The 21943-nt window shown below is 45.0% G+C and overlaps 1 protein-coding gene and 2 non-coding genes across 3 annotated transcripts in view; all 3 read right to left on the reverse strand.

Annotated features, from left to right (window-relative positions):
- Nucleotides 1-21943, reverse strand: part of ptcd3 (pentatricopeptide repeat domain 3) — a 52897-nt gene that overhangs the window by 25515 nt on the left and 5439 nt on the right. Inside the window, exons 6-15 of the mRNA XM_038793304.1 lie at nucleotides 19481-19585; nucleotides 19048-19171; nucleotides 18355-18467; nucleotides 17611-17690; nucleotides 12237-12324; nucleotides 12090-12150; nucleotides 7955-8037; nucleotides 5371-5515; nucleotides 3088-3138; nucleotides 828-917 (exon numbers count right to left, since the gene is read on the reverse strand). Of these exons, the coding sequence (XP_038649232.1) occupies nucleotides 828-917; nucleotides 3088-3138; nucleotides 5371-5515; nucleotides 7955-8037; nucleotides 12090-12150; nucleotides 12237-12324; nucleotides 17611-17690; nucleotides 18355-18467; nucleotides 19048-19171; nucleotides 19481-19585 (940 nt within the window). The remainder of the gene's footprint in view (nucleotides 1-827; nucleotides 918-3087; nucleotides 3139-5370; nucleotides 5516-7954; nucleotides 8038-12089; nucleotides 12151-12236; nucleotides 12325-17610; nucleotides 17691-18354; nucleotides 18468-19047; nucleotides 19172-19480; nucleotides 19586-21943) is intronic.
- Nucleotides 1300-1436, reverse strand: LOC119963965. Its single transcript, XR_005460222.1, has one exon. It is a non-coding gene; the product is annotated as a small nucleolar RNA SNORD94 (small nucleolar RNA).
- Nucleotides 3379-3515, reverse strand: LOC119963964. The gene has a single exon (XR_005460221.1). It is a non-coding gene; the product is annotated as a small nucleolar RNA SNORD94 (small nucleolar RNA).

Raw genomic sequence — 21943 nt, forward strand, 5'->3', positions numbered from 1 at the left:
AAATGTCACCAGCGCATAAAACCCTCCAAAACAGATTTCACTGCATTTAGAAAGGGCAAAAATCCACATCCCCCAAATTTGCAACTTAAATAATCTTTATTCTCACAAGCAGGCTCACATTAACATTGCAATGAAGTTACTGTGAAAAGCCCCGAGTCGCCACATTCCGGTGCCTGCTCGGCTACACAGAGGGAGAACTCAGAATGTCCAATTCACCCAACAGCATGTCTTTCGGGAATTGTGGGAGTAAACCAGAGCACCCGGAGGAAACCCACGCAGACACAGGGAGAACGTGCAGACTCCGTCCAGTGCCCCAGGCCGGGAATCGAACTAGGGACCCTGGCGCTGTGAAACAAGTGTTACCAACTGTGCTACCGTGCTGCCCAGAGAGCAGGTTTAATGGCACCGTGCTACAAAAGGAAATGGTGGCGTGGCATGGTGGGGCAGTGGATAGCACTGCTGCCTCATGCTGCTGAGGATCCGGGTTCAATCCTGGTCCCGGGTCATTGGCCGATGGGAGTTTGCACATTCTCCCAATGTTTGGGTGGGTCGCACTTCCACAACCTAAACAGGGTAGGTGGATTGGCCACGCTAAATTGCCCCTTAATTGGGAAAAAAGAATTGAGTACTCTCAATATTGAAAAAAAAAAATATGGGCAAAGGAAAAGTAAAAAATGAAACTCCTTTCATGGTAACCAAGCTCAACTTGTCAGCAATTCTGAAAGAAAACACACCGATGGAAAGGTCACAACAAATGTCCTACAAAAAGAATGATGTCGGAATAATTTCAATCTGATCACAGGATGTACTAACATTGCCTCACCTACCATCATCAGGATCCCGTGGCTCAAAGTGCGTCCCTTCTATTTCATCGAAAACCTCAAAGATAATGTCAGTGTGTGGTCGGCTAGCTGCAGCTGTCCGGATAGAAAGGAAAATCATTAACACACTGAGGAGGAGGGGGAGGGGGGAATGCAAGTGTAATTTACACTGTGTTCCACCGCCTGGATCGCCAATGAAAAAGCGAACCTCCAAACGCAGATGAATTTGCCAAGAAATGCTACGCTAGAATCGAGAACTTGCCCGTACAGCAGGTCTGAACGGTACTGCCAATTGTTTTTATATTTATATTTAAGAGAACCAATGAAAAGGCCATGGCAATAAAACATTCAACACCCTTTCCCTCTCAACTACAGTTATGTGCCTCCAACGTCCTGCCAATTTGCACGATTCTGTGAAACTATGACCACTGGTAATGTCTAAGAGATTCAGCTTTAAAAAATATAAATCACAGCAGCAGTGGCTCAGACTTCGGCGATGTTTCTCATGCAGGTGCCTCTTCAAGTCTGCCACATGCAGGCTGAAGAAAGACCGCCCGCACTCAGCTCCCATTATCCAGCTGAGGTCTGTACCCCTGCGCCACTCATCATTGCCGGCTGCTACACACTTACACAAAATAACAACGTTTCATTAAGTAGAGGAAAGTTACATAACACAAATTACCGAGCATGGCCGATCCCAGCCGGACATCATTAACGAGGGAAATCATCTCCATTCAGGCCACCGTCTCGTGGTGTCACTCTGCACTGTCTTTATTATTTAGGATGCTTAAGAGGATGGATTATTGATACAGGGAACATTTTCAGTGTTGTTACACACACACACACACCTCAAAAGTCACTTACACTAAGCTGAGCACTTGAAATGCCAAAGCACACAAGGCTATTTGGCACGTGCTGGGAAACGGGATTAGAAGAGGTCAGGGCTCGGTGGCCAGCAAAGACATGATGGGCCGAAGGGCCTCTTTCTGTGCTGTAAAACCCTGACTCTAAGCTAACCAAAGAACCTCTTAGGAATAGAAGCACGGACAGTCTTAAGCTGTAATACATGCAGGCTGATTGTTTACCAGTATGGTTATAATGGCTGGCACGCGTGACTCTGGAGGTTGATTTTGAAACAAGGTGGCCAAAGAGTGACCTAATAGAGGTCTTGAAAATTATGGAAGGTCTTGTTAGGAGCGAATACAAAGAGAATGTTTGTGGGGAAGAGCATAAATAGAACCTATTAAGATACTCACCAAATAATCCAATAGGGAATTCAGAAGGAACTTTAAAAAAAATTAATTTATGGGATATAGGCATCGCTGGCAAGGCCAACCCCTAATTAGTTGTCCACCCCTAATTACCCTTGAACCGAATGGCTTGCTGGGCCATTTCAGAGGGAAGTTCAAAGTCAAGCCACATTGCTGTGGATCTGGAGTCACATGTAGACCAGACCAGGCAAGGATGGCAGATTTCCTTCCCTAAAAAGGACATTAGTGAACCAGATGGATTTTTTGAAAATCAACAATGGTTTCATGGTCATCATTAATTCCAGCTTTTTTTGTATTCAAACTTCTTTGTGCAGAGTGATGGTGCCTGCCAGCACGGAGTGGTCGAAGTGAATAGATACACTTAAGGGGAAACTAGACAAGTATATAAAGAAAGTAATAAAGGGTTGTAATGATAGATGGATGGAAGCTCAAGTGGAGCATAAACACTAGCATAGACTGGCTGGGCTTAATGGCCTGTTTCAGTGATATTAACCCTATGCAATGCTGTACAATCACAGGCATTCTTGCGGTTGGGTTATTCCAAACAATCCAGGTCCCATTCTGCAGACAATTTAGGACATGTTGCTGCTTTCTTTAAAAGAAAAATTTACAGTACCCAATTATTATTTTTTCCAATTAAGGGACAATTTAGTGTGGCCAATCCACCTAACCTGCATATCTTTGGGTTGTGGAGTGAAACCCATGCAGACACGGGGAGAATGTGTAAACTCCACACGGACAGTGGCCCAGGGCCGGGATTCGAACCCGGGTCCTCAGCGCCCTAGGCAGCAGCGCTAACCACTGTGCCACGTGCCGCCCTTGTTACTGCTTTCTTGAGGTGCAATGAAAGTGGACACCTCCAGTTAAATAGCTGACACTAAAATTTTAAAAAAGGACATATTAAAAAAAAACAAACTCCCCTATTACTCAGTTTATAGTTATTCTGTATGATTCCCAAGGAGTCCCAGTTTCTGCCTGTAGCTGAGTTTACTTACCAGGTTTATAGAATATTGCAAGTAGGTGATCAAAGGTCGCCAAACTTGGTTCTGAAAAGGGGACATTTAAAAAAAAAAGAGAACAGGGTTAGAACTCTTGTACACTGGAATGTTTCATGCTTGGACCAGGAATGAGAGCATTCTGATGTGCCAAAACTTTCAACTAAAATGCAAACAGACCACAAGGCAATCGGAGACATTAAAAAACAGCTCAAAGTGAGGTGAGTCATCATGTTGACAAATTCAAGACGGCCCTTCTTTCAGCTCAAGACACACTTCAAACCTGGAGTGCCGGCTCAGACCGTGGCGTTTTTCTCGTGTGGTTGTTCTCAAACAGCCCACTACATGCAAGCCGAGCAAGAAACAGCCACACTCAGCTCCCATTATCCAGCTGAGGTCCGTACCCCTGCGCCAATCATCATTGCCAGCACCCAGACGCATTTAGCTTTATTACCCACATACATACAAAACATACATAAAATCCCTACAGAGCAGAAGGAGGCCATTCGGCCCAGTGAGTCTGCACCGACCCTCTGAAAGAGTACTCCATCCAAACCCATTTCCCGCCCTATCCCAATAACCCTTTAACCTAACCTACACATCTTTAGACACGAAGGGGCAATTTCAGCATGGCCAATCCACCGAACTTGCACCGAACCGTTGGACTGTGGGAGGAAACAGCGTAGCCAGAGGAAACGATATCTGATAAATACTGGCGGACACATTTGGTCATATCTTTCCCATTTCTAAATTCCGACATCATCATTGATAATGAAAACCGTCTATGTAAACTTCTCACGGTGTAATTCCATCTTTCCAGCAGTGGTGATGCTTTAGTACTCTGAGTCACATCTCACCATCAGTTCAAATGCCCTCTAACCCTGCTTCACCTTAAGATTACATTTCAATTTGACTATGGGAGTTCAACAATAAACAATTGCATACATTGATTTACCCATCCTAATTGAGTTTACATTCTCAGAGAATGGGATTACTAAGAGAGTCCAAACAAAAAGCACTTCACAAGAAAGGCAGCGACTCACTTTGTAATCCAGCTCTCAATTTGGGTGGGTGGATGGCGTAGTGGTATTGTTCCTGGACTAGAAATCCAGGGAATGGGGCGGCAGGGTAGGACAGTGGTTAGCACTGTCGCCTCACAGCGCCAGGGTCCCAGGTTCGATTCCTGGCTTGGCTCACTGTCTGTGCAGAGTCTGCACATTCTCCCAGCGACGGCGTGGGTTTCCTCCGTGTGCTCCGGTTTCCTCCCAAGTTAGGTGAATTGGACATTCTGAATTCTCCCTCATGGTACCCGAACAGGTGCCGGAATGTGGCGACTAGGGGATTTTCACAGTAACTTCATTGCAGTGTTAATGTAAGCCTACTTGTGACAATAATAAAGATTACAATGCTTGGGCTCAAATTCCACCACCACAGGTGGTGACATTTGAATTCAATAAAAATCTGGAATTAAGACTCTAATTGACGACCATGAAACCATTGTCGATTGTCATAAAAACCCACCTGGTTCACTAATGTCCTTTATGGAAGGAAATCGGTCACTCTGACTGGCCTACATGTGGTTCCAGACCCACAGCAATGTGATTGACTCTGGAATGGCCAATGGGACACTCCGTTTAAGGGGCAATTAGGGATGGGCAACAAATGCCGGTTTTGCCCATGATGCCCACGGTCCGTGCAAGAAAGAAAGAAAATCTGCCCGAACCACCCCCCACCCACATTCCTGTGGCCGTTCACTGCCATCCAATTCGATATCCGTTTTCGCCTTTTATTTCCGCTTCCTAGCATCTCCTGCGAATCTATGATGGCACGCCAGGCCTGATCCGGTCAACATCCACACCCTCGAGTAGCATCCAGCAGCTGGAACAGGGGGCTATTTGCTCCCCCCTCAAGGAAGGGTGGGTCAGCAATGTTATCCGCAGCGCTCAAGTCAGTGTGTCAGCTCAGACTAACAGACCAGGAATCTGACAAAATATTCATTCTTGCGCCATGTGTATCACTGGCAAGGCCAGCATTTACTGCTCACCCATAGCTACTCTCGAGAAGGTAGGGGAGGGGGGGGGACTGCAGGGTTCCGAGTGCCCGTATCAGGATTTTGACCCTGTGACTACGGAGGACTACGTGGCCAAGCTGTCACTTAGTACACATACAGTCACGCTTTTTTTTTTTACAATTACAGTCACATCAACACACAAAATAAACACCAGTAATACAGAGATACACGAGTAATACAAATATAGAAAAGGATATGGCTCAGTTACATACCAATATTTAGGCATTTCATTTCATTGAGTATTTGGAGGGAAAGTCCCCTCGCAATCGAACCACACTTTCGGAGACTCTTTAATGCAGAATTAAAGGTTAACAAGTTCGGCTGCACCTTTTGTTCAGCCATTTGTTTCAGCAGCTCCTGTTTTAAAGAAGTCGAAAAGGGTGAGACCTCGAATGAACACCAACACGATAATTAAAATCCGGTATCACAGCTCTGAAAGATTCCGAGAGCAGCGACCAACGAAGGGGTGATGGCGGTGGATTCAACAGTAACTTACAAAAGGGAATTGGATATACACTGTAAGGAAATCACTGCAGTCAACAGGGAATGAGCAGCGGAGTGGGAATAATTGGACAGCTCACTTAAGAAGCAGGCACAGACATGGAGGGTCGAATGGCCTCCATTTCTGCTTCAAACAAATGCTGATCCTGCCAGTGCTGCTTATTACCCAGGAACGAAATATTCTACAAAAGGAACTGAAGGTATAAATATACACAGGTAGAGAAATGATTACTTATCGTTTGGAAGCTGCCTTCTAATGCGAAACAATCAGAAATTCAGCCTATGCGCAGCAAGCATAGAAATGTGCATGATTTGCCACCAAATACACTCACTTCCTAAAAGTTATTTGCTCATGGGACGTGGGCGTCACAGGCTGTGCCAGCGCTCATTGTCCATCCTTAATTGCCCTTGAGGGGGCAGTTAAGAGTCAGCCATAGGTAAGGACGTCAGATCTCCTTCCCTAAAGGACATTAGTGAACCCGATGGGTTTTTAATGACAATCAACAACGGTTTCATAATCATCATTAGACATGTAATTCCAGGTTTTTATTGATTTTACGTTTTACCGTCTGCAGTGGCTGGATTTGAACCTGGGTCCCCAGAACATTACTCTGGGTCTCTGGTTTACTAGTCTAGAAGCAATACCACTACACCATCACTTCCCGTTGAGTCCAAGTGATTGTCCACAGTGCCCAAGCAGTGGGATTGAAGTACACAGTCTGCAATATTAAATCTAAAGTCCTCAAGATCTTATTTTGTTGGGTCAGGATGAGAAAAGGGCTAGATAAATTCACCTGACTGGTCTTAAAATTTCATTACATTTGGGATGAAAAAGAGAGGACTGGTGTTTTTCGGGTCTTCTATGAAGTCTCCATTTCCTGGTTACTGAACAGTAGGAAAGTGAAGAGTCATTAACAGTACAAATTGTGTCAATTGGGTCTCTTTGAACATTTATATTGGAAACTGCCTATGTAAACCTACCAAGAAAGCACAACAGCGCCTATACTTCCTCAGGAAACTAAGGAAATTTGGCATGTCCACACTGACTCTTACTAACTTTTACAGATGCACCATAGAAAGCATCCTATCGGGCTGCATCACAGCCTGGTATGGCAACTGCTCAGTCCATGACCGCAAGAAACTTCAGAGAGTCGTGTATACAGCCCAGTCCATCACATGAACCTGCCTCCCATCCATTGACATCATCTTCACCTCCCGCTGCCTGGGGAAAGCGGGCAGCATAATCAAAGACCCCTCCCACCCGGCTCGCACACTCTTCCAACTTATTCCATTGGATAAGAGATACAAAAGTCTGAGAACACGCACGATCAGACTCAAAAACAGCTTCTTCCCCGCTGTTACCCGACTCCTAAACGACCCTCTTATGGACTGACCACATTAACACTACACCCTGTATGCTTCACCCGATGCCGGTGTTTATGCAGTTACATTGTGTTGCCCTATGTATTTTCTTTTCTTTTCAAGTATATAATGATCTGTTGAGCTGCTCGCAGATAAATAGTTTTCACAATAAACAAAATCCAAATCATGGTGCAATTCCACCTTTCCACCAGTGGCCACTGAAATCCAGGAGGGGACAAGGTGGCGGAGTGGTATTATCACTGGCTATTAATCCAGAGACCCAGGGTAATACACTGGGGACCCAGGTTTGAATTCTACCACACCAGATGGTGAAATTTGAATTCAATAAAAATCTGGAATTAATAATAGTGATAATAATCTTTATTGTCACAAGTAGGCTTACATTAACACTGCAATGAAGTTGCTGTGAAAAGACCCTAGTCGCCACATTCCGGCGACTGTTCAGGTACACAGAGGGAGAATTCAGAATGTCCAATTAATCTAACCTGCACGTCTTTTGGGACTTGTGGGAGGAAACCGGAGCACCCGGAGAAAATCCATGCAGACACGGGGAGAACGTGTAGACTCCGCAGACAGTGACCCAAGCTGAGAATCAAACCTGGGATCCTGGCACTGTGAAGCAACAGTGCTAACCACTGTGCTACCGTGCATTAAAAGTCTAATGATGATGAAACCATTGTCGATTGTTATAAAAACCCATTTGGTTCACTAATGTCCTTCAGTGAAGGGAATGGGCCGTCCTACATGTGACTCAATGTGGTTGACTCTTAACTGCCCTCTGAAATGGCATTTAAGCGTCAATTCCGGGGCAATTAGGGATGTGCAATAAAAGTACATAAATTAACAGGAAAAAAAAGTATATCGACTAAAGCTAAACACGCAAGACTGATTCACATTCCAGTTTGCACTCACCAGAATTAAATCCGCTCTCTCATTGTACATCTCCTTTAATTCCAGGACTGCTGATATTAGCGCATTAAAGGTATAAACGTCCGCTGTAAAACAGAAATCTCGTTAATACCTATGCTCATATAGCACCTTTAACCTAGTACATCAACATGAACAAAACTTGTTACGGGGTTGGGGGGGGGGGTGGTGGTGGTGCGGTATTGGAGAGAGGACCCATTGGGGTGCAATCCCACCCAGGAGGGACACAGTGGAGAAGGATGGTGTGGTCAACCAGAAATTTGTGACTTCAGTACATCATTTCATATTTCAATACTGCAGACAGGTTGGGGAACATGACTGGAGAGATGCAGAGTTCCAGGAAAGATGCCACAGGAGTCCAGCAATAGACTAGTTAACCTTGGTAGTGGCGAAGCTTTTAGAAATGATAATTCAGAACAAAATTAGCAATCATTTCACTAAATACGGGTTAATTAAGGAAAGACAGCAAATAGTGTTTAACTTGCTTGATGTTTTGATGAGACATCAGAGAGGGGGAGGGGGTAATGCTGTTGATGTCATGCACATTACAGTAACTGTACAGTAGCACAGTGGTTGCATTGTTGTCCAGGGTCCCAGGTTCGATTCCCGGCTTGGGTCACTGTCTGTGCGGATTCTGCACTTTCTCCCCGTGTCTGTGTGGGTTTCCTCCGGGTGCTCCGGTTTCCTCCCACATGTCCCGAAAGACGTGCTTGTTGGGTGAATTGGACATTCGGAATTCTTCCTGTGCACCCGAACAGGTGCCGGAATGTGGCGACTAGGGGATTTTCAGTCACTTCACTGCAGTATAAATGTAAGCCTACTTGTGACAATAAAGATTATTATACATGGATTTCCAAAAGTCATTTGCTACGGTGATGCACAGCAGAGCTGTGCAAAGTTAGAGCTCCTGTAATAAAAGGGACAGCAGCAACATGGAAACGGAGTTGGCCGAGTGACTGAAAGCAAGAGTAGTTGTTAATGAATGTTTTCAGACTGGAGGAAGGTCTGTGGCGAAGTTCCGCAAGGATTGGATGGGAGGACTCCTGCTCTTCCTGATATATGAATGACCTGGACCAGGGTGTACAGTGCACAATTTCAAATTTGGTGTATGTTACGATACTTGGAAGCATTGTGAACACTTGAGGAGGATAGTGTAGAGCACAAGACAGTTTGGCGAACAAGGGTCGGATGGCATTTAATGCAGAGAAGTGCGAGATGACTCATTTTGGTATGAAAATCGAGATGCACAATTCTGAAACAGGAGCAGAGGGATCCCAGTGTAAATGTGCAGTGGTCATAGAAGGTGGCAGGACAGGCTGAGAGTGGTTAATAAAGCACACAATGTCCTCAGCTCTTTTAAAAAGGACTGAGTACAAGAGCAAGGACATTAGGTTAAATTTATAAAATACAGGATTCGCCATCACCTGGAGTATCATGTCCAGTTCTGGACACCATATTTTAGGAAGGATGTGAAAGCATTGGAGAGGGCGCAGAAAAGATTCACGGGAATGGTTCCAGGGATGTGGAACTTTTGGCTAGATTGGAGAAGTTGAGACTGTTCTCCTTGGAGGGGAGAAGGTCGACAGGAAATCTAATAGAGATATTCATGAGAGGCCTGGACAGAGTAGATAGGGAGAAAATTAGGGGGCAGCAGGGTAGCATGGTGGTTAGCATAAATGCTTCACAGCTCCAGGGTCCCAGGTTCGATTCCCGGCTGGGTCACTGTCTGTGTGGAGTCTGCACGTCCTCCCCCTGTGTGCGTGGGTCTCCTCCGGGTGCTCCGGTTTCCTCCCACAGTCCAAAGATGTGCGGGTTAGGTGGATTGGCCATGCTAAATTGCCCGTAGTGTCCTAATAAAAGTAAGGTTAAGGGGGGGGGGGGTTGTTGGGTTACGGGTATAGGGTGGATACGTGGGTTTGAGTAGGGTGATCATGGCTCGGCACAACATTGAGGGCCGAAGGGCCTGTTCTGTGCTGTACTGTTCTATGTTCTAGTGGAGGATAACATTCAGAGCAAACACTAATCAAAATGTTCCCATTGGTGGAAGGAACAATAACCCCCAGAGGGCACAGGCAACTGGACAAAGTAATGGTGACCGAAGGAAAATAATTTCCATGCACCGAGCGAGGTAGGGTCACGATCGCATTATCCGAGAGTGTGGTGGGGGCAAGTTCAAGCGAGACATTCAAAAGGGAATTGGTCATTATCTGAAAGGGAAAAATGTTCTGGGCTACAGGGGGAAGGGAGACCCATGGATTGATTTGAATTGCTCCTTTGGAGGGCCAGCACCGACATGACAGGTCAAATGGGCTCTTCCTGTGCCATAACGATTCTATGATCCGGGAGGCAATGGCATGTTTAAAGCGCTGAAAGGAAAGGAAGGATGGAGGTGGGACAGAAATTTGCAACAACAGATTGGGGGTGGCAGCAGGGACTGACGTTTGAGAAGAGGAATGCAGGCAGTGGATTTGAAGCAATGAAGGCCAGAACCCCAAGAGAGAGAATTGTTAACAATGCCAGCTAACAAGGGAAAGATTAGCTCAGAGTGGGCATGAGAGGAGATAGGAGAGAAACTAGGGAATGAAACAAGGCTAGGGTACAGGACTGGAGGTGCAAACCTCAGAGAAGATTTGTGCCAGTGGGTTAGGGGAATGATAGAGGCAGCTGAACGGATATTCAATCTTGGTGGCAAAGAATTCTGTGATTCCCTTGCACATGTTGGAGTTGAGGGTGGTGGAGATGAGAAAGGAGTTAAGAAGATAGAAGTTATCTTCACATTTTAAGAGATGCTGGAATAGTGAGCAGTTTGGCAAACAAAAGCAGGATCCATGGTGGTTAACATGCTCCAGCCAGTTGTTCAAACGGTCTTTCTGTAGACTTAGGAGACAAAGACTGCGCAAGGGGAAAGATCAGGGCGAGAGAAAAAGTAATGGTTATAATGGGGGCTACAATTTAGATGGCGAAGGTTGAGCACATTGGTAGCTGCGGAAATGTTGTGAAAAGAGGGCAAAAAAGCTACAGTGGGGATTTTAAAAGTGCAGTTATGGGCTAATTGGGAGATTTTTTTCGGGAGGAATCAGGCATGGGTGGAAGCAATACAAGAAAGTGATCGGAGGTGGCTTGATCTGTGAACGACATGACAGGATTGGTGAAGCAAAGGGTATGGAGAGCTTATACAAAACAGATCAAGAGAGGATTGGATGACGATAAACGTGCGAGAGCACAGCGAACGTAGATTGAAATCACAGAGAATGAGTGGGCGGAGAGATTAATGCAGCAAAGCAGATCTTTTTTTTTTAAAAAGGAAGTGTGGTACAGAATCATAGAATTTACAGTGCAGGAGGCCACTCGGCCCATCGAGTCTGCACCAGCCCTGGGAAAGAGCACCCTTTTTAAGACTACACCTCCACCCTAATCCTGTAACCCTACCTAACCTTTTTTTTGGACTCTCGGGGCAATTCAGCACGGCCAATCCACCTAACCTGCACACCGTTGGACTGTGGGAGGAAACCGGAGCACCGGAAGAAACCCATGCTGATACGGGAAGAACATGCAGACGGTGACCCAAGCCGGGAATCGAACCTGGGACCCTGGAGCGGTGAAGCAACAGTGCTAACCACTGTGCCGCCCATAAGAATATTTAACAAGGATATTAAATGGGAGAGACAGCTGAAGTAAGGTGAGAAAGTGCCAGAGGAGAAGGGTGACAGGCCAAGGTGTGATAATGACAAAGCAAATTAAAGCTTTCCAGAAACAATATGATCCCATTTAAGCTGTGATTTTTCCTCTTTTCTTATTTTCCACTCTTACTTTAAATATTAAATACAAATCAGAAATGCAAAGCGCAGCCTACCCAATTGATCCATGTTAAATAAAAGCAGAATTTTAAGACAAAATTGTTGCTCTAAGTCTGCTTCTCGTCCCAGTTAAAACATGGCAACAAAACAAAACTAAAGAGCAAAGTTATGCATGTCTGGCTTCATAATACTGAACAATTATGCAGCCGCTCAATAGAATTACATTGACCACATGTGCCAATGAGAGCATGTCAGTCGTCATCGTGCATTCAAAAAGTAGGGAGCATGTACAATCAGCAAAAGCATTCTTTTCCAGCACTCACCCTTCATCCGATTGTTCAGCAAGTCGGTGTACATGTTCATGGCCTTTGTATAAGCACCATACTAACCGAAGAAAACAGAAGTTAATTATCACTCAAATCAAATGCACAACATATAAGCGAATGAGCACACTGAACCATCAGCAGTACCTTAATCATTCCTCGAATCATTGTACAGAAGGAATACTCATTCCGTTCGGGCATCAGGTTGAATATTCTCTCTGCATTATTGTCCAGCCTAGAGAGAAGGGAAAATATAAAGTTTCTTTTCAAATGGGTAAGGGTTTTGCTATCGGTTTTAAATGCACTAACTGGATGAGCAGCAAAATAGGGTAGCATTTCAAACACGTTTACTGAATACACTTCACGATTAGAACGAATAGCCTGGATTACACTAGCGAGGCTATCAGACTCACTGTTATTATAGGTAAATTGACAGCAACATCTGGCACTGCACAAACACAATTAACCGCAAAGTCACAGTCTGTAAAGGGGGAGGCAGGGCCGTGGCGTAGTAGCATTGTTGCTGTACTCGCAATCGAGAGACCCAGGGTTCTGAGGATCAAGGTTCGAATCCCACCACGGCAGATGGTGAAGTTTGAATTCAATACAAATCTGGAATTAATCCTGACCATGAAACCATTGCTGATTGTCATCATGCCCACCTGGTTCACGGATGCCCCTGAGGGAATCCCTACCTGATCTGGTTCAGATCCAGAACAATGACTCTTACCAGGGCTGGGCAATACCCAGCCAGCAATGCCCACAACCCATGAATGGAAATTTCGTTCTTCCACCACTCATGGTGTGAACTTGGGTTAATTTAGCACAGAAAAAGCTGGATTTTTAGGAGTTCAGTTTTTAAATGGTGTAATAAATGATAATTAGTGGACAATTCACGGATCGGAAAGAATTTTGCGTGGACTTGCATTTCAAGTGAAGTAGTGCTACAGATATTTCTTTAGTTTGCATTTTTTTTGTACTCCGTCTGCTTGTCTCTCCTTAATCCCATTCAGTATTTATTTCATTTTCTGTACATGATTTAAAAATAATGTGTGTTTTCTGGGTGTCTCCGTGAGGATACGTCAATGGAATTGGTACAACAGCCTTGCTGCTGCTCGCTGTGTTGCGATGCCACAGAGCACCTCTAGAGGGTGCCACATTGCGATAGATCAGGGGTGGGCAAACTTTTCCGTGCAAGGGCCACATTCAGAAATTCACAATTCACAAAGGGCCGCATAGTATATTAAGTAAAATAATTACTTCACCCGGTTATGATTCTGGGCGCCTCATATAGAACATAGAACAGTACAGCACAGAACAGGCCCTTCGGCCCTCGACGTTGTGCCGAGCAATGATCACCCTACTCAAGTCAACGTATCCACCCTATACCAGTAAGTATCCCAACAGCCCCCCCCATTAACCTTAAAAAAAATTTAAAAAAAAAAAAAAAAAATTAAAAAAATTAAAAAAAATTTTTTTTTTAATGTCTTGGTGGGCCGCAGAAATACCTTTGGCGGGCCGCATGCGGCCCGCGGGCCGTAGTTTGCCCACCCCTGCGATAGATGTTGGGTGGAAGCAGCCACAAGAAAGCCTGCAAAAGTGTGTTTCAACACCAGGCGAAGGATAAAAAAAGTCCCCTTTGCTGCCGAGAACAAAATCCGGGCGAATAAATTTGATTTGTTAATCTAAATGATGAAATGAAGGATTAAATTCTTCATATCGCTGACACTTCTAGGCAGTCACCTCCTGTAGTCCCAAATCACGGGTGGAGTTCTCGCCTCCCAACGAACTTTATATAATATATATAATAGAAAACTGGTGGTTAAACACCCAGAGTGTCAATAAAACTCAGCTAGGTCAGTGTTGAAATCTACCGTGCGGTTAAGTGTAGCCTCGTGTACACTTAAACTCAGTAGAAATTTAAGCTACATGTCTCGGGTGTGAAATTAAATCTTTAATTGTGTCTATTGATTATAATTGAGAGTTTGAAATCTTCTTGTGGTTACAACTCAAATGTTCTCAAGAAAGCCCCAGCAGAAGGCTTTAAGAGGTATAATTAACTTAGTGGCTTACAAACAAATTGAACTTTCAAAATACAGCAATGGTTTCTTGCTCAAAGCAAAACAGCTTGCGCAGACTTGAAATTAAATGAAAATCGCCTATTGTCACAAGTAAGCTTCAAATGAAGTTACTGTGAAAAGTCCCTAGTCGCCACATTCCGGCGCCTGTTCCGGGAGGCTGTTACGGGAATCGAACCATGCTGCTGGCTTGCCTTGGTCTGCTTTCAAAGCCAGTGAGCTAAACAGCCTCTACACTTTAGTTAGAGTGGAAATATGAAAATATGAAATAAGGATAGCGAGTCGTTAGATAAAAGGTGCAGAGTGATTCTAGAATGAAAATGGCTGCCCGGACCTCTATCTTTAAGGAAAATGTTATCAGTCTGACTCCATCTGTTCCTACCCTTGTATTGTGCTGATTGGCTTGGATGAGTCTCAAATGTATTTGATTGGATGGTTAGTTGCCAATCATCAATGTGCAACATTGATGTGAATATGTTGCATCTTTGGGTGTTTTCTATGTGTTGGAATGTGACTTACATGTCTTATCAGATCTGGCTTCTGCTGACTGCTAGACTATTCATATTCTGAACAATGGTAGATTCACGTTAACTTATGGTGATCTTCATTGAATTGTTTAATTTGCTTCAGTTAGACTGCAGATGTTTCAAATCCCTGCTTTTATTATTGCAAGCTATACACTTGTAATCTGAGGTTGAGTTTGCAGTCTTATGATGGAATTCATTTTAAAAATGAATTTTGACATGGGCTTTAGTATTTACATCAAAATGGCTAAAAATCAATAATCCTGTTACCTATCAGAAATAGCTGATTTCCGACAAGCCTGGGGGTCCTGGTAACGGCGCCGTGGCCGCACCCTCCTACGAGGTATACCACGAGTCCAGTGGTGGCGGCTACCCTCAAGATTTGGGGGCAGTGGAGGCGACATAGGGGAGAAGTGGGGGGCTCGATGGAGGCTCCGTTAAGGGGGAACCATAGGTTCGTCCCGGGGAACATTGATGGGGGATTTCAGTGTTGGCACAGAGCGGGCATCAGACAGCTGAGGGACCTGTTTATTGGTTGGAGGTTTGCGAGCCTGGGGGAGTTGGAGGAGAAATTTGGGCTCCCCCCGGGAAACATGTTCAGGTATCCGCAGGTAAAGGCATTTGCTAGGCGGCAGGTGGAGGGATTCCCTTCGCTTCCCGCGAGGGGGGTGAGTGACTGGGTGCTTTCGGGGGTCTGGGTCGGAGAGGGGAAGATATCTGATATCTACAAGGTTATGCAGGAGGTGGAGGAGGCGTCAGTAGAGGAGCTGAAAGCTAAGTGGGAGGGGGAACTGGGGGAACAGATCGAAGACGGGGCATGGGCTGATGCCCTGGAGAGAGTTCATTCTTCCTCCTTGTGTGCACGGCTTAGCCTCATCCAATTCAAGGTGCTGCACCGGGCCCACATGACTGGGACGAGGATGAGTAGGTTCTTTGGGGGTGAAGACAGGTGTGTCAGGTGCTCGGGGAGTCCAGCGAACCATGACCATATGTTCTGGGCATGCCCGGCACTGGAGGAGTTCTGGAAGGGGGTGGCGAGGACGGTGTCGAGGGTGGTGGGATCCAGGGTCAAGCCAGGATGGGGACTCGCGATTTTTGGGGTTGCAGTGGAGCCGGGAGTGCAGGAGACGAAAGAGGCCGGTGTGCTGGCCTTTGCGTCCCTAGTAGCCCGGCGAAGGATCTTGCTACAATGGAAGGATGCGAGGCCCCCAAGCGCGGAGACCTGGATCAATGACATGGCGGGTTTCATCAAGCTAGAGAAGGTCAAATTCGCCCTGAGAGGATCGGTACAAGGGTTCTTTAGGCGGTTGCAACCTTTCCTCGACTTTCTGGCTCAACGATAGGGTACGGGGACAGTAGCAGCAGCAACCCGGGGGGGGGGGGGGGCGATGACTATGTTTGTTTATTTAATTTTAATTTATTTTTAAGTTCTCTTGTTGTTCATTGGGGTTGGGGGGGTGGGATACATGCGTTGACAAGGTCTGGAGGGTGTTACAGTTATTATGGGTTATTTTGTTGTATTTCATTGTTTGTCGTTACATTTTATATTTTCTGTAAAAAAAAATTCCAATAAAAATTATCTTAAAAAGAAAAGAAATAGCTGATTTCCTTCAGTCAGTGTTGGCATTATTCCATCCACATAAGATGATGGACGTGCAGCAAATCAAATCTATTGCACATTTTGCTGATGGCTGAAGAAACCAATCAGAGAGAGGCACGAGTGGTTACAGGGGTTATTGTGGGCTGCTGTTTTCGATGTGGTTACCTGTTGCCACTCCGCTGCAATGGCGATTGTCGCGGTGACGCCAAGCGGCCCACAGTCAAAACAGGTAAATTTATTATGTCCTCGCAAACCGCACCCCCTGCACCACTTTATTCTCCCCTCCCATTGCCCTGAAGGGACAAACGCGAATCAGATCCAGGTGAACAGGACAAAATGGGCCCCCTCTTGTCCGTTATACTCAGTGCCAAGATATTGCTCCAACTGCCTTCCGGGACGTCACCCAGGAAAAGCTCGGATATCAATCGTCAATAGGTTTTTGAACATGAGTCTGAAAATTTAAATCGATTAATTAACACCCTTCAGGGAAAGAAAGCCTCCAGCATCACGCCTTGCCTGGTCAACACACAACCTCAGTATCAGGGTATGTGGTTGACCACACTTTTTGTTGGCCATAACTTGAGTCTCAGGTTTCTTCCCAGAACTATTTTTGACTTTAATGTTCACACTGGAACACAGATTGCGCAGTGGGCCAGTTGTCAATGATCACTTAAGTGCAGAGTTTTAAAAAAAACACTGACAATCCCTCCCCCTTCCCCAGCGTAATTCGCTTATTCCCCTGCATAACAATCCAATGTCAAGCCCCACACAAAACATAGCTGAATGACAAAAGAGAAATACACCCAAGTTAAAAACTGATTAAAGAAATGAAATAGAAACAAAAGAAAAAAAATGGCATTCACAAAGACTTGGCAAAACACTCAAGTCCATCTTTTCAGTCAAGGCGAGGACACTTGCCGCCAGAGTGACCGACTCTTTCCCACTTTTATTTCAGCGAATTCAATTGTGACTGGGGATTTGAATGAATTCGGTTTGCAAAGCTGAACGCCACGCCATTACCACGTGAGCCATTGGTACCAGCTGCCACTGGTTGAAATCTTGTACCAGCAACTGAACTGGCTCGAGGCTCGCTGGGAAAAGAAATGTCAGAAATCCCAAAGCCAAACAGAACTCCCCGGGAATTCTGCGTTTCAGCTGCTCCAGAGTTTAAAGTTTTAACAGCTATGAAAACCAGGTCTCACGGCAATCTTACCTGTTGACAGCAGACCAAAATTAAACTTGATCAAATTCAGCGACCCCCGTCAAGATAATGCCCAAGTGGAAAGTCAAACAATTTACAGAAACACTAGCCCCTTTACCTCCAGGTGACGCTCAGCAAATCTGACGCTTTGCGAGGACGGCCTCTCTGCTTTTTCTGAAAGTCTGCAGTCACCTCACCCTAAAAGGGGACACCCATGAAATTAGTTCATAAATACTTGATCAAAGAAAGCAGAGATACAATTTTAAAAGCGAGAAAAGCTTTTTAAACACTGATCACATGTGGCATAGAAAGATCTTGAGCTGAATTGTATGTTTGGTAAATGTTGAATATGAACTGTTGCCGAACGTTAACTTTACACATTTTTTAATGACAGAAAAACACTGATCAATATCTGCTCCAAAACAACAGCTGGTAGACACGACATTCGTTTAACTGGAGAGATGAATCAAGGAGGAAAAATATTTGCGCCAGTTTTCAAAAACAAAATGGTAAACGTTACAGGAATAGGGGGATGTTGGCAAGTTTATACTGCGCAAAGTGTTTATGAAGAAAGCACCAACAACTCAATTTAAATTAGCGCCTTTAAAACAGTAAAACAGCCCTTGTTGCTTTCTGCATCAGTCAACAAATTGCAAAGGAGGTGACAGTAGAACAAGCAACCAATTGGTTTAGTCAAGGAGGCCATCTTTAAGGAGCATTTAAAAGAGTTTAGGGAAGGAATTCTAAAGCTGTGTCCCAGACAGTTAAAGGCACAGTCACCAATGCAATAATGATGAGCAGTTTTGTTTCTATGAATCCAGCTACATCCTTTTTGTTGCAGTCAATTTGGCATTCCTCCCACCTCATCTTCAGCTTCTCTTGGTTCAAGCTGATCTTCTCTAGGTGGCTCTTTATCTCCATAAACACACAGGAGATCCAGCAAGGTATTGGCGATTTCAAGAGGCACAGGAGTTCCTGTTAAGACAAAGCAAAAAAATGCAAACCCCTGATGATTTCTGAGTCTCAGCTTTTCTTTAATCTTCAAAACACTGAAATTGGTGACTTTGCCCAGCAGCAGTGTTGGGTCAGTATTCAGAATAGAAACCTCGCCCACAGCTGCTATTCAGGTTTCATGTTCAAAAACAATTTACCGCTGGCTGTTAAGGTGAAAATGTCTGAATTGTAACATTCAAAGGAGAATGGGATAGAAAGCCTTCGCGGTGTGGAACAATAATTATAATTAAACTGATTCTCAGGAGACTGATTGGGATCGATATTTGTAGAATTGGTCAATTAAAAAAAATCACAAAATACAGTGAAAACAGCCTGAGGGGATGTGGAGGTTCCACTTGTGTCATGGGCCTCATACATTCACTTCAAGTGGAGGCTAGAACTTCAGAAGATCCAGAGGCACCAAATCCTAGAAAAATCACATTACTACAGATCCCAAAAGCACACACCCAAGACTATCCTTTCCCTCAGTGCAGGTAAGCACACCCACATACCTCATGCAGCGCTTGGCAATAGGTTACAAGTGATGGAAATCGAGGCCTACCTGCTTGCACAAGCTGATCATACAAATCAACAGAGGCTCTCACTTTCCTGAGCCGAATGCGCTCTTTCAGGGCATCCACACTGACTTCATTGATCAGGGGTTCCGTTTGCTCCGGCAATAAACACTACAGAAGAAAAAGTTTTCACCAACTTGCTTCAACCAAGACTTGCACTTCTATAGAGCCTTTAACGTACAAAGTTTATTCATGGAATGGGAGGGTAAGTGAGGGAAGCGAGTGAGGGGAGTGGGAGTGGCGATGAAAACCCAGTGGGAATTCATTTTAAGGCTTTTTTTTGGGAAAGAAAAGTAGAGTTTAGCGTGGGAGTCCCAGAAAGTAAGGCTGAAGCAAATAAAGTCAAGATTTTACAAGGGAGAGTTTATCAGTTACAGTACAGTCCTCGGATTGTTTTTACAAAGCAAGGACAAAACTTACAGGTATCGAAGGTTCAGCAAAGTCCTTCTGGAAAAGGTGAGGATAGGTGTTGACAATATACTTTGCAGCATTACACCCGGACCCCCGTGACAGTGCGTAGAGACGCTGGAAGAAAAAAAAAAGACATTCAGGTTTACACAGCGTTACACACAGCAGCCATGATCATCCCAAAAACACCCTTGAAAAGCAACTAGAATCAAATTCATTTCCTATCGGGCCCGACCCAAAAGACCCATCACCAGAACTTGAAAAAGCACTGGGGCAAAGTATGAAAATCCTAACTTATCAATGTATTTTCACTTAAATCCTTGAATCTGCTTTTTCATCAGCACTCCAGCCGGCGATAAGATACCACCGAAAAGGTCACTCCACAAGATAAGTGCTGATGGTGTTGTGCTAATATTTTAGCATGGATAGAGGCCTGGCCAACTGATAGGAAACAAGAGTCAAGGTAATTTGTACTTTTTAGGTAGGTAAACTGCTGCGGTGTTCCTACATCAGTCTGTGGCTTCCACCATTTACAATCTTTATTAGTGTCTTGTGTCTGCAACTGGTCAGTGTGATGTGTCTAGTGGGTGGGTGAACAGTTAATGTGCTTTCCACTTGTGCGTGCCAGTTTATAAGCAGCTTACGCCGATGGAGGGCAGCAATCCGAAAGGGAGGCCCAAAGGTCTAATTCTCTCCCCATCAATACGCGGCCTCTCATCAGCAGGTCCGGAGCTGCTCCTCTTCGTGGTAATACACAAAAGCTGGGTCCCACACTAAGGTTCGACCCTCTACACCCCCCCCCCCCCCCTTCCTGGATTGGGTAACCGCCTCCTGCTACAAGGACACCTACAAGTGAGATGATGGACACTGACAACTGGGAAACAGTGGCAACATCTGGAGGCTGACTGTTTGAAAGGACATTAGAAGAGGTGAGCAGAGACCAAAAGCTCAGCAGGCCAAGAAGAGCGAGCAGCGGCCAGCAAATTGTGCACCTTCTCGGTTCATCGTCTTCCTCTGCAGCCATCACGGCAGAGACTGATTGATGTAGCTGGGTGTAGTGTGGGAATCCTGAGCCACACCAGGCCATGCGTTGACCACCACAGTGCAAACCATCGGCTTATGGATTGGAAAGCTGCCACCATTGAACAAAGGGACAAAATGTACTACAGCCAAATTTACTGATGATAGGAAGGAAGGTGGGAAGGCAAGTTGTGTGGAGCTTACAAAGAGTCTGCCAAGTGATATAGATAGGTTAAGCAAGTGGGTTAAAATCTGGCAGATGGGAAAATATCAATCTTAGTAGGAAGAATAGAAAAGCAGATTTAAATGCAGAGAATATTGGATGCTACAGTACAGCGGCTTTCCTTACATACGAATCACAAAACGTTTGCAAGAAATCAAGCAAGTAATTCAGAAGGCAAATGGAATGTTGACTTGTATCATTAGGGGACAAGTGTACAAGTGGGGAAGTCTTGTACTGGGGATTGGCGGGACCAGACCTAGAGCAGTGTCTACAGTTTTGGGCTCCTCACTGAAGGTGGGATATATTTGCATTGGAAGGGGTTCAGAGAAGGTTCACGAGCCTGGTTCCTGGTACGACGGGGGTTGGTTGTCTTATGGAGGAAAGACCGTGGAATAATTGAAGCTTAGAAGAATGAGATATGAACTTACTGAAACACAGAAGATTCTGAGAGGGCTTGACAGAGGAGATACTGAGAAAATGTTTCTTCTTGTGGAGTGATCCAGAATTAGGGGGTACAGTTTCAGAATAAGAGGTCTCCATTAAGATGAGGTGCGGTGGAATTTTTTCCTCTTGTTAAGTCTTAATTCTCTCCCTCAGACAGTAGTGGAAGCTGAGACACTAATTATATTCAAGGCTGAGTGGGAGGCACTGCAACACTGTTGCTTCATAGTTACAGGGCCAGGTTTGATTCCGGCTTGGGTCACTGTCTGTGCGAAGTCTGCACGTTCTCCCCGTTTCTGCGTGGGTTTCCTCCGGTGCTCTGGTTTCCTCCCACAAGTCCCGAAAGACGTGCTGTTAGGTAATTTGGACATTCTGAATTCTCCCTGTGTCCCAGAACAGGTGCTGGAATGTGGCGACCAAGGGATTTTCACAGTAACTTCATTTCTGTGTTAATGTAAGTGACAAATTTAAGGAAGTCAAGGGTTACTGGGGGAAGGCAGGAAAGGAGGGTTGAGGCCACATTCAGATCAGCCTTGACCTTATTGAATTGCACAGCAGGCTTAAGGTGCCAAACATCAACATATTGCACAGCTTCCCGCGAAGCCTAAATAACGTTATGGAATGTGTTTCTGCAATGGGTTACACTAACTTCCATCAGAACGGTCAAAAATAAGGCTGGAAAGTCAACTATTTAAAAAGTGTTGGGAAATGGACGTGTCTTCAATAGTCACTCAGTATGAACTGTACAAAATGGGTTTCTTACAGATTCCGTTTTTCTGTTTAATGCTTTA

The sequence above is a fragment of the Scyliorhinus canicula genome, chromosome 3, assembly GCF_902713615.1.
Source record: "Scyliorhinus canicula chromosome 3, sScyCan1.1, whole genome shotgun sequence".
Lineage (NCBI taxonomy): Eukaryota > Metazoa > Chordata > Chondrichthyes > Carcharhiniformes > Scyliorhinidae > Scyliorhinus > Scyliorhinus canicula.